The 13,629-nt window shown below is 39.4% G+C and overlaps 1 protein-coding gene across 9 annotated transcripts in view; it reads right to left on the reverse strand.

Moving 5' to 3' along the window:
- Positions 1–4,745: 4,745 nt before the first annotated feature.
- Positions 4,746–13,629, reverse strand: part of tnk2b (tyrosine kinase, non-receptor, 2b) — a 405,837-nt gene continuing 396,953 nt past the window's right edge. For all 9 annotated transcript variants that reach the window (XM_038816361.1, XM_038816360.1, XM_038816362.1 and 6 more), the window contains 2 exons: positions 12,482–12,609; positions 4,746–8,852 (listed from right to left, as the gene is read on the reverse strand). In XM_038816361.1, coding sequence (XP_038672289.1) covers positions 8,846–8,852; positions 12,482–12,609 — 135 coding nt within the window. In that variant the 3' untranslated portion in view covers positions 4,746–8,845. The remainder of the gene's footprint in view (positions 8,853–12,481; positions 12,610–13,629) is intronic.

A 13,629-nucleotide genomic window follows, 5' to 3' on the forward strand; every position in this document is an offset into this window, starting at 1 on the left:
GCAGCTGACTCTTGCAGAAGGGTTTACCTGTGACACATACCCGTGCATAATTTTAGAGCATTACAAAATCCATGGGTAGGTGCATATAATTTACATATCTCGATCCCTCGGATTAAATGGAACTTACATGGTGTTTTACTGCACTACTGTATATCCTATATACCCAAAACTATTGACCGATATAAGTGAATTGATATACTCACCAGCGATTATACTCCAATTTACTATTGTAGTTGATAACTTCCATTAAATCACTCCTGTTAAAACTGAAACTTAAAAAAAATAGAAATAAAACAACAGTTCTCACCATTCAGACATGTGTTACTATTAATATGAATCAAAGTGACATGATAAAACAATGGTAAATTATAAGATTGTTCCAGCTAAATAATATACTGCCCTTTGGTTCAGTTCCACTTCTTTGTTATTTGGAGGATTTCCCAGCCAAAGATAGGGAGGGACAGGTTGGATTGACTGCATCCTTTTTAACTACTGTTAAAGATATTTCTCTGTTAGCCTACAGCCCTGAAATTTTAACTTGAATGAAATGAAAATCGCTTATTGTCACGAGAAGGCTTCAAATGAAGTTACTGTGAAAAGCCCCTAGTCGCCACATTCCAGCGCCTGTTCGGGGAGGCTGTTACAGGAATCGAACCGTGCTGCTGGCTTGCTTTGGTCTGCTTTCAAAGCCAGCGATATAGCCCAGTGAGCTAAACAGACCCTGTGCCAGAGGAGACCACTTTGTGCAGTACAGGAACTCAAAGGGCATTTCATCCTGAATCATGGTGGCAAAAATCTATAAAGGAAAATCACCAGGAGAATTGGATATTCCATTTTTATCAGATTTATGAATTCATGAATATGAACTGAATCTTCCATTCAGAAATAAAGAACAAGTGCTAATACCAGTGATACAAAGTGGAATCTCACTCGTTCTCTCAGGAATGTGACTTTCCTGAATCCTAATCAAATGTCGCTTGAAAAACTCCCACATTTCCGATGATGATTTACCCTCCAACAACCGCACCCAATCCAAATTATTCAATTCCTGTCCAATGTTATCATAATTCCCCAGTTTAGCATTTTAACGTGAGGATTACCCTCATCCCTATCCAAAAGTACCCTAAAATCTTTTTTTTTAAATAAATTTAGAGTACCCAATTATTTTTCTTTTCCAACTGGTTCCTAGTGCTTGTGCTTTGTGTTAGATGAACAATTTTTATCTTCATATTGTTGGGTTGGCCCCATTCATTTAAAGTTGACAGAGACCAGAATAATTTCAAGTCACCAGAAACCAGAATTTTATGATGAGGCACCATACTTGGAAGAAGTGGAAGCTGATTTAATTGGCAGGCCAAGTAGGAGAGAAGTAAGAGGATTCCCTACTTTCTGTAACTACAAAGAACTAAATAGAAAAACAAGTTTGAAAATTAGATGGTTCACTGAGAGGAAGCTAAGAATGACCCAGGTAACTTACTGTAAAACTATTGCTGATCAAAACTCAACAGATCCTCCAAATCTTCTTGCACTTCTGCAGCTTCTGACTTCTTGCCGTGTGGAAAATATTCTGATCAATCTTTCTTAGGCCCTTTCCCACAATGAATCCATTCTTTGAATGCTCAATCTGTCAATATCCTTCTGCAATCTTCTTCTACCATTATCACTTCTGTACCACTTAACATAATGCCATCAACAAACTTGCTTATACAGCCTTCTAATCCTTTATCTAAATCTTTGATAAATATAGTGAAAGTCTAAGACCCCAGTTCAGATCCCTGAAGTGGTCGTGGGTGGAGAGGGTATCACAAGTTACATCCTGCCAGTTGGAGTACACATCCCTACTCTCTCTCCTATCTCCTACCCAATTTACAAACCACATAAATACATTACTTCTGAACATCTTTTATTTGGAACCTTATTGAGCACCATCTGGCAGCCCATATAAATAATAACCATAAGCATCCCATATCTCTCATGTTAGTAATCTGTTCAGAAAAATATAACTAGATTAGTTGGACATGATTTACCCTTTACAAATCCATGCTGGTTCTCTCTGCTCAGCTCGTATTTGTCCTCGTGCTCAGTCACTCTGGATGCCTGAAAACTGAAATAAAAACAGAAAATGCTGGATCAACTCAGCAAGTCTGGCAGCATCTGTGGAGAGAGAAACAGAAAACTCCACAGATGCTGCCAGACCTGCTGAGTTTATCCAGCATTTTCTGTTTTCAAAGAAAATTCTGGTAACTTCCCACAACTGATGTGAAACGAAGAGGTCGACAATTTCCTGGAGTTCTCGTCCATTCTTCTTTTTTTTACAAATTTAGAATACCCAATTCATTTTTCCAAATGAGGGGCACTTTAGCGTGGCCAATCCACCTACCCTGCACATCTTTGGGTTGTGGGGGCGAAACCCACGCAAACACGGGGAGAATGTGCAAACTCCACAAAGCCAGTGGCTCAGAGCCTTGAACAAACCTGGGACCTTGGCGCCCTGAGGCAGCAATGCTAACCACTGTGCCACTGTGCTGCCCCTCGTCCATTCTTCTTAAGTAGTGGATTAGCTAATAAACATTTAGCTTAAAATACCTCAGGCTTGACTTCTCCTTTCTCTGCATTGACTATTACATCAAATTTTCCAAATATTTCTCTCCTTCAGTTTTACTGCCAGTAAATAGCAAAACACTTAGGAATATAGAAAGTCAGAGAGCTCTGGGAATGCAGGCCCACAGATCTTTGAAAGTGGCACCACAAGTGGACACGGTAGTCAAGAAAGCATACGGAATGCTTGCCTTCATTGGACGGGGCATCGAGTATAAAAATTGCCAAGTCATGCTACAGTTGTATAGAACCATGGTAAGGCCGCACTTGGAATATTGCGCACAATTCTATTCGCCACATTACCAGAAGGATGTGAAGGCTTTGGTGAGGGTGCAGTGGAGATTTACCAGGATATTGCTGTAGCCACCTGGGGTGGCCACTGCCCAACACAAAATGGAAGATTACAAGGAATGCAGGGAAAATGGACATGTTGCAAAAGCAAGCAGCTTGCAAAAGCGCTTGTGTATTCTGACTGCTGCAGAAACCAGTTCTGACTGCTGCAGAAACCAGACAGCACTGTGAAAGAAAACAAGTTAGTATACTAATGAAGCGATACCGGGCGATTCCCAGGTACAATGGAAACAAGTTAACTCAAATCGATACATTGAATGGAAGGCCAGACTTCTCGGCGCCAAGAGAAGTCCAAAACAATAAGTCCCAAGAACCGCCCAGTGATCGAGGGACTGCCCCGTTATTGGGGAATTCAAATCAATCGATTGGGAAGAGAGCCAATCGATTGCGAGTGTATAGAGGGTCCGCCCAGGTGGGCGCGAGACCCTAAGAGAAGTATAAGACAGAGACCCCGACCCCAGCTCTCTCTCTCTGCCAGCCTCTCCTTGACCAGCTCTCTCAGCCGGCCCTCCCAGCAGAACATCTTAGCAGCTCTCAAAGAACCTTGAGGCGAGGCCTGGACAGCAGCCGCCATCACGTAAGTGTCATATAACGCACGCTAAGAGTGTAGACACTCCTGACCCCCTTTAGTCCATAACTACTGGAAGCCTGTGGACCCAGTGCAGAGCAAGAGACCATTGATCCCTGATCCGGCAGTTCCCTTATTCCAGATAAGTATTGGCCTATTAGTGGTAGGATTAGCCTAGCCTTGTAGTTTTATATGCATGATTAGTAGATAACTGTATTATAATAAACGTGTCTTGTTTGAACTTACTAACTGGTGTGTGGAGTTATTGGTTTGAACTTGAACTTGAAACTTGTGGCGGTATCTTAACGATACCTGGCGACTCTAAAGCTAAGGAACAAAACAGAGCCAAATTGAGTGTAAAGCACACTCACCCAGAACGAGCAACATTGCCTTGTCTGGAGGGTATTAGTTATGCAGAGATGGGGAATAGACTCGGACGGTTTTCATTAGAAAACCGTAGGTTGAAGGGTGACCTGATAGAGGTCTACAAGATTATGAGGGGCATGAATAGAGTGGATGGGCAGGCACTCTTTCCCAGGGTGGAGGGCTCAGTCACCAAGGGGCATAGGTTTCAGGTCCTTGGGCAAAGTTTAGAGATGTGCGAGGCAGGTTTTATACGCAAAAGGTGGTGAGTGCCTGCAACGGGTTGCCAGGGGAGGTTGTGGAAGCAGATACATTAACGGTGTTCAAAAGACATCTTGACAAATACATGGATAGAATGGGTATAGAGGGATATGGCACAAGGAAGGGCTGAGGGCTTTGGCCAAGGTGCAGGCTTGGAGGGCCGAAGGGCCTGTTCCTGTGCTGCATTGTTCTTTGTTCTTCACTAATTCTGACATCTGAATTTGCTCTGTTCCACAGTCCTAACTTTCATATCATCCCTGAACTTATAGACCACTCCTCTAACATCTAGGTCGATTATTTACGAAAATGGTAAAAAGCTGTATGGCTGTCATACCAATTCCAGTGGACCAACTGTAGTTGACAACCAAGCAAATCCCCCTGAGCTACTGGTACAATGAGACATCATCTTGCTTTAACATTGCATCTGATGGACATCAGTTACACAAATATTAATTTTAGAATTCTAGCCCATATTGTCCATATAACAATCCCCTATGTTTATAATTGTACATGTGCAATCGCAAATTATACTCCCATTCTCCCAGATTTGAACAGAAAATAGGTTTAGGAAATATATTTCCATGTAAATAACCCATACAATCACTTTATTTCAGAAATAAATGTAACTTTTTTATTTTATGAAAACAACACAATTTATACAATGCTTTGAACATGCTATTGTGTTTCTCGCCATATTATAAATTCTTTGGACTGGCTAAAGCAAATGAATGGCTGTGCTCTGCAGCAGTAAATTATTTTCTCCCCTTCCTTGCACACATCACATTTTCCTGATATGGTTGAAACTCTGTTACCAGTATTGGGGAGGGGTAAAGCCATGGCGATACCATTATCACTTTCATTATTGAAATACCAGTACCTATACAAGGAACATTCTGTAGAGTGATACAAATGTTATAGATATTGATATAGGATTGTATTTATACCTGTTTTCTGGGTATCGGGGTATCATATCCAACATGTACCCTCTTTTCAAGAAAGTGCTCCTCAAACACACGAGTGAAAAAATGCAATCCAAAGAGAAAAGTGGAATGGGAGAAACATAGCAGCAATGCACTAATGCCCTTTCTTAATTGTGAGCGTTAGTTTCATTTTGATGGATGCTACAGTGAAATTGTACAGACCTAGTCGATCACTCATCGTACAGTCTTTACAGTCAAGGAATTCAAAGGATGACATCAAAACAGTTCTTATATTACAGAGGGAATTACCTCAGGTTTCAGTATACACAAGTTTATTTTTGCAAGGATCCAACGAGACCTGAGTTAACACTAACATTTTTTCTCAAATGTAGCATTATGACAATGTTGCAATCCAAGCAATGTTGATCACAAGACATGCAACAACCAAGCTTCTACAAAACAGGTTGAAAAATAAACTTTATACAAATGTGCAGTGTTCAGTTTCTCAGAAATCTCTGGCACCAACACAATGTCTATACATAATGTTACTAAATTTAATCTTTGCTGGCTTGTCTGTTTTAAAACCCATTCAGAGTTAATTGTGGTAAGAGGTTCTCTTTAACTCACTTACACAGGCCATTTTCCAACTGATTCTGTTCAGCATTTTTCTGAGCAGGACATTTGGTGGCAGTTTTTAGGCCCAGACTGACCAATTTGCTATCATTCTTCAACACCACTTCTGTTGGGGATTATCAGGTCTAGCTTAATCGAGGAGGATGAGTAAATGCATGAAAGTTCATTTTCTCATTCATACTACTTGCACTGTTGGTTAAGGAGTTTTAAATCTGGTTACCGAGAAGGCCATTTTAGTAGCTGTGAAAAACTTGAATTTCAGAATACAAACAAACTTGGTCAATTTGATTTATTCTTTTAAGTTCTCAATAGACACTACTGTGCAGAAGACTAGCTTAATCTTGGGTGGATAGTTGTATGATGACACAAAAACATTCATGATTGTGCCAGAAAAAGTTTGTGATCAAGACTATCCTGCCCTAACCTCCTTGGTGAAGCAAAAACTGGAATGACAAACGGAAACTGATAGTTGCAAAATCAGGGGAAACTTTATAAGTGCTGTCCCATATGATGTCTTTCCCCAATTCTCTGGTCCACACGCTTTTGGTTATGGTACTTTGCTGGGACTGTGGAATCATTCCTATGTAATTGAGGATTATTTAGTTAAGGAAGCAAATATCGTTTCCTCAACCATCCTTTGTCCTGATGGATGATGACCCTTTCAACAAAGCAAGGTCTTTTCCCATTTTCAAAATGTAGTTTTCCTTAACAGAGTAGTTAGAAAAGTGACTCGCTACAAGTTGTTGATGGCAAAAGCATGAGGTAATTCTACTAAGTATAATTATCAAAATATGTAACGGTAGAACATATTTTAATTGACTTTATCTTGAAACATTAAAAACTATAAGCTTGCTCTAGTTTTGATTCAAAAACTGAAATGTTACTGCAGTTCTCAGAAAGAATAGAATGCCACATATTTCAGTTTGAATCCCCAATTCAACAAAGTTAGTTTCACACTGTCAACACAAACTATAATTTAGGTTTACTCCTACTTGCAGAATATGCAAGTTAGATTGAGTTGTGAATCTTCTCTCCCAGCTAATTGGCAAATATAGTGGGATTAAAACATTGGCCTCCAGCCTCCTACCTGAGAATGGAATATAACCTCAGCAGACATTTTCCTCTAGCCCACCCTCTCTCTCTCAGCCAAATAGCATACTCTTAAAAAACTGAATCGAGCCATCCAATTTTCTAACTAAATGATGTTTGTACAAGATGAATTCCTTGTTCTAATGGTATAAGAAAGGTGTGTGAAGATCCTAATTTCATCGCCCAGTTACGCTGCACCTGCAACATGTACCTTTGTAAACTGAACAAATCTAAACATCAGGGTGACTTTGCAACTTCCTTTATTACTGGAACAGTTGTCTTTTGTCATTTATACAGGTTGCCAAGATGTTTTGTTGCAGCACTAATTAGAATTTGCATTTTGTGGTACAGGACCACATTTTCAAGTTTAGGCTAAATTTAAACCAAGGGCAGCGAGGGAGGACTGCCAGCCTAATAAGTGAAAAAAAATCCTTTGAAAGGCAACTGTACAGGGAGGAGGGACTGTAAGTTAATGTAGATTATTGAGAACGGGGGAAATGGGTGAATAAGACTTGGTACAGGCAGCAGAGTTTGAAAATGAGCTACCATTTATGGAGTGGAAGACCAACAAAAGAGCACTACAATAGTTGAGCCTGGAGATAATAAAAGCATGGGCAAGCATTTCAGTGTCTGAAGGGGATGATACGGAGCTGGAAATATGCAGGCTTTGTGATATGGAATCAGAACACCAAGAATGAGAACTTCACCCTTTAATAACTCAAATAGCTATATACTGATTACAATAAACCACTTAATTTGTATGGAAGGGGGTGAATGATTTAATAAAACTGATAGACTCAGAGTCTTAAGAAATTTTTCTCAGTGTTACGCAGATTTAATCTGTATATGTCAGTGCCTGTGGCCTGATTTTCTCAAATAGATGTGTCAATTTGAGCCATGTTTCTCCTCTAACACAATTATTAATTTTTCATAATAAAATCAAGTTTATCATGTTCCTCTTTATTTGCAACACATAAAATTGACCAGCTCCAAAATTTAATCCATACTCCCTAATGTTCACCGAGGCTTCATTGCCATCTTGAGCTAGTGGGGCAGGACAGTAAAATGCAGTACAGATTTCTCCACAATTACTGCCAAGGTTTACTTGTATAGCTTTGGTTGGTTTGTTGAAAGTTTATGTTGCTACTGCGACAACATCAGCTATGTCAGTTCCTTTCTCACTCATCACTACTATCCCTGCCCTAAGGGAGCACCAATGCTGCACCTTATGAACGGAATTTAGTCCAATAAATTCCTGTTTTGGGGAACTATAGAACTTGAAATTATGATTTGAAAATTCAGGGTGTTGCCCTTCTACTGATGGGGATAGTGAACAAATCCAAAACTTTATTGTAATTATGTGAGGCTTTAAATCCACAGTTCCAATTTGCAGGTTTGATTAACACGGCCGCAAAGAGGAGGAAATTAAGCATATTGAAGAAGATAAATACGTTGACAAATTTAGCACAAATACAAATGTGTATACAGACTCAGTACAAATTTTCTTTCAGTAAACTAGTGCCGATGGCTTTTAAAAGATCACATCTCCTGAATTTAGCTAAACTTTACCTCGATAGGAAATTCAGGACATTAAACTGAACCATTCAACTGTCTTTTAGGAAAGCAAATTAAATAATTATTAGAATATCCAATATGACAAATTCAATGCAAAATATAAACACAACTGTAATCTACTGTCAACAAGTTATCAAGTAAAATTTATATTATATATTTATATATATATTTATATACAGCAGACTGTTGGGTTATGCCATAAAATTACAAATATTTTCACCAAGAACAAAACAAATAACCTGTTACTTTTGAAGAATACTGTCATTTCAGAAGCTGACTCGCACTTCCCAGTAGCACCACAATGCACAGATAGTGCGAGAGTGGGTTAGTGATAGTCATTTGATACCCTTTGCTTCGAGAATTTTACTCTGGAAAAAGCTGTCTGGGAGTATGTAGGTAGACTATTTCGCAATCCCTGCATGATAAGAAAGGTACTAGGACAATAAACCAGTAATGTCTTGAGGTCTCTCTTCTGTTGAGAAGCTGATCATCGCCTGTAGGTCAACAAAAAAAAGTTAGTTTGTCTTGTGGACACTTTGGTTGTTCTCAGTTGTGTAGACATCACACACTGAACCACTGTTTCATTTAAAGAATCTGACACTTTTTCATTATAACTGACAAGACTGGCTTTGTGACAGAAAATGCAGATAAATAAGCTTCAATAATCTATCTATCTGCATTTTTGGGTTTATTAAAAGTGTGGAGAATAATAACCTTGAGTGGAACAAAGTTTAATGGGGAACTTTGCTCACTAGTCATATTATTACATCCCCTCACTGCAAAAAAAATGGTACTGCAGTGGGCATAGAAGCATTACTTGGTGCATCAGATTGTGTAAATCAGGCATTGTCAAACTTGGGGGCGTGACCCACGGGTGGGTCGCGGGCGGGTGTCGGGAGGGCCACGGAGCCGTTTGTCGCAGCCCTCCCAATCGCGCAAATCTGCGCGCAACAGCTGCAGCAGCCAGCTGTTAATAACGCCGGCTGCAAGCGACCTTCAAAATAGCCGCGAACATATACAAAAAATGCAGCCGCACTGCGCATGCGTGCCAGATCATCGGCAAAACTATGTGCATGCCCGCCGATGATCGGGCACGCATGCGCAGTGCGGCTGTTTTTTGTTAAACGGTTGCAGCTTTTTGTTTTACAAGTTCGGGAGGGTTTTATTCATTTATTTTATTAACTTAATTTTTATATTTTTTACAAGTTCGGGGGGGTTTTATTTGATAAAATTTTAAAGGAAAAAAAAAGCAGAACTTTGGACAGATGGAGACTCCATATTTTCCCGCCCCCGCCAAATCCGAAAGGGCGAAGGAGATTTTAGCTTTTGTGACTCCAGATGGTATATACCAATTCAAAGTTATGCCATTTGGCATGAAAAAAGCACCAGCCACATTTCAACGGTCAACTAACAAAGTCGTTTCAGGATTACCCAATTGTGCGGTATACATTGACGATCTGGTAATTTTCAGCCAGACATGGGCAGAACATTTGACACATCTGATGGAGTTATTCGATCGACTCCAGGAGGCGGGTTTGGTGATAAACATAGCCAAAAGTGAATTTGGAAAAGTCCAAGTCACTTTCCTTGAGGAATTTCCAATACCCTCAAGACAAAGGGAAATAATGCGATTTCTTGGCATGAGTAGATTTGATCGAACATTTGTGCAAAGGTTTTTTGGTTGGTGCACAGATAGACTTGCAGAAGAAACGGCGAAAATTTCACTGTACTGTGGACTTTCAACAGGCATTTGACTGCTTGAAAGCTGTGACAATCAATGTTCCCGTGTTGTAGAATTACAAGGGACTCTGTGATCAGATTGAACTAAAGTATCTGACTTTAAAGAGAAATGCCGAGGCGTAGAGGAATAGATGGATCGTGCAGAGACCTTCTTGTTCAATGAGACTGTCATTTGAGACGGATTTCAGTTGGAGTAAGAAGAACGAAAAGAAAAATTGACTATATTATTACACCTGTTTGCGTGTGTTGCTTTTAGAAACAAAAAAAGTATATTTACTGTGTGCATTTCTTAAAGGATAGTGAAAAGGTGAAAAATGAAACCATCTTGAAGTCGATGGTTTATTTTTTTTCTTGGGGAGAGGTGTCATGTAAGAGTACCTTTAAGAAATGGGTGTTTATCAGTGATGTCAGAGTGTGGGTGGAGCTGGACTGTCTGTCAGCTTTTTACGTTCGTTTTAGGCTGTTTGCTGCAGGGTGTGTTTTTGATTTAGTTTTCAGTGTTGGAGCTGAAGCCAGACAGAGCAGGTGTACTGTTGATCTCTCTGCCATGAAAAGACTATCTCTTGATCATTTGGTGAATTCAGAATTATAAATGTTCTCTGTATTGAATGTAAACCTAATGTGTTTCTTTTGTCTTCTGGATGTTGTTTGGGAAGTTATTAAGGATTACTTAGTGTTGTATTCTTTGGTGGTTGTATTTGAATTGATGGTTGCTAAGATGTTCACTGTATGTTTTAAAAAGGTTAACTTAAGTTCATAGAATAAACATTGTTTTGCTTTAAAAAATACTTTTCCATTTCTGCTGTACCACATCTGCAGAGTGGGCCATGTGCTCCCTATACCACAATCTATTAAACGTTGTGGGTCAGGTGAACTCCATGATACACTTTGGGGTTCTCTAGACCCATAACAAGACTCAACATGGTTTTGTGAACAGGAAATCGTATTTCACTAATTTGGTGGAGTGTTTTGAAGAAGCAACAAGCAATGTGAATATAGGGGATGTACGGTGCTTAGATTTCCTGAATGCATTTGACAAGATGCCACATCAAATATTACTGCACAAAATAAGAGCTCATGGTATAGGGGGCAATATATTAGCATGGTAGAGGATTTGCTTTCTGATAGGAAAAAGAATGTTCACATCTAGGTCATTTTCAGGTTGGCAAGATTTTACTGTAACAAGTGAAATGCCACAGGGATCTGTATGGAGGCCTCAACTATTTACAATCTATATTAATGAGTTACATGATGGTACCAAATGTATTGCTGCTAAATTTACTGATGACACGAATATAGGTAGGAAAGTAAGAATGAAGAGATAATAAGAAGTCTGTAAAGGTTTATAGATAGGTTAAGTCAATGGGAAGAAATTTGACAGACTAAGTAGGGTGCTGGAAAATGTGAACTAGTCCACTTTCACAGGAAGAATTAAAAAAACAGTATACTATTTAAATGGGGATGGGTTGCAGAATTCTCGAGGTACCACAGCGGGGCCTGGGTGCCCTGTACATGAATGACAAAAATTTTGTATGCAGGAACAGCAAGTGATTGGGGAGGGAAATGGAATGTTGTTGTTTATTGCAATGGAAATTAAATATAAAAGTAAGGATGTTTTGTTACAGTTGTCTGGGGTATTGGTGAGTACGGTGTACTGTTTTGAACTCCTTATTTAAGAAACACCAAAAAAAATTAGGAGCTGTTCAGAAAAGGTTCTCTTGAGAAGGGGTAAATATTGGACAGGTTGGAACTGTATCCATTAGAGTTTAGAAGAATCTTTGTGAAATAGTTAGATCCTGAGGAGAGTTGACAAGGTGGATGCTGTAAGAATGTTTTCCCTTGTAGGAGAGACTAGAACTAGGGGACAATGTTTTAAAATAAAAGATCTCCCATTTAAGACAGAGCTGAGGAGAATTTTTTCCTTTCGGGGGGTCATGAGTCTGTAAAAGTGTCTTCCCCGTGGGGTGTTGGAGGCAGGGTCACTGAATATTTTAAGCTCGAGTTAGACTGGCTCCCTTGCCAACCAAAACTCTGAGGGTACAGGGGGCAGAAACGATTCAGATCCGCCATGTGTGAAGCAGGTTCAAGGGGCTGAAATGCCTACTCTTGCTCCTAATTTGTATGCTTTTAAGTTCAATCTTTCATGTTCGTTTTGTATAAAGAACAGTATATTACAACACAAATGGCCCTGTATTTTGATAGTTCACATTAGTATGGCAATGAATTAAAAACCACAATGTAGATGAAGATAGGGTTAGAATGTATTACAGTAGTTCCCCTTTTCGACCCAAAGGACAGGATCATAGACATGTCCTTCCTTATCTCTTCACATCAATAACTAGAACAAGCAAAATCCAAAGAAGCCATATGCCGTACCACATACCTGTGTCGTGCTGTACTGTAAGTGTCTAACAGGTGGCAACTGGCTAATTCCAGATTCCAATTAAACATTTCCAGAATTTTCTGACAATCACTTCTTGTCTTCAATCCCAGACAGAATAATTGCTCAACCTAACAGGGAAACAATGCAGGACGCAACAGTAAAATCTCCGATCGTCACAGATCATTTTCTATCATATAGGGTTCAGAACTGGAGATAAACATTGCTTTCCATTGTATACAAATAACTTCAATTCCCTTCTGCTGCTTCAAGACAAAATCTGCTTATGTCAACATGATTTGTATTGTACTCAATCAAATACCATGCCACTGTGCAAACATCTAAAGCAGCTCTGAAGGCCAGAGCTTCATATAATAGCCATACAAAAGTAGTTGCAGCTCATGACAAGAATACATATTTAGAGTTGAGCCAGTAGGAATAAACTACACAAGCTTGGTCTCAAGATTTGCAATGTGGGCTGAATGCTCAGGTGCTTGTCTGCAACCCTCCATTAATTCCATCATATCTTTGCATTTATCATCTGTGGATCACCATTGCAGTTTTCTGGACTGTAACCAGAACAAAACTCCCTAAAATCAGTGAACTGAGCTTTATCGGGTCTTTGGTTAAAGTAAATCTTCCTGTCGGAACAAAATACCTAGTGAGGAAGGGCAGAATATAGCAGGGCAATAAACAATAGAAAAGAGGATGTGATTCTTGACTTTCACGGTCATTTCCCAGTGTTGTCTCCCAACTTACTAGATTGCACATACGCTCTGTTCCGCACCATATCATCAGAGCTCTCCAAAAATTGGAGTAATTTCTACTTTACAAAGATTGACATTGTAGTAGCTTTATAATAGTGCAGCTGTTAACACCAAAGAAATAGTGGGAACAAAATTGATTACTGTACATCACTGAACCCGATGAAATAATGTTTACTATTTAAATGCAATCCACGATGGCCAGTTACATTTTTAAAAGTCAGCCATGGCTCAACTCAACTGTCAACAGAACATATATAGCATGATAATGGTTTTCAACTTTCCAACGTTTGTGAATGGGTGAGTTTTGCCCCCTTTTTTTTAAAAGGAAGTGCTTGTAACAAGCTTGGTTGAGCCACAATTGGCCAGATGCCTTTATCTATGTTT

This window comes from Scyliorhinus canicula, chromosome 13 (genome assembly GCF_902713615.1).
Source record: "Scyliorhinus canicula chromosome 13, sScyCan1.1, whole genome shotgun sequence".
In the NCBI taxonomy this organism is placed as follows: domain Eukaryota; kingdom Metazoa; phylum Chordata; class Chondrichthyes; order Carcharhiniformes; family Scyliorhinidae; genus Scyliorhinus; species Scyliorhinus canicula.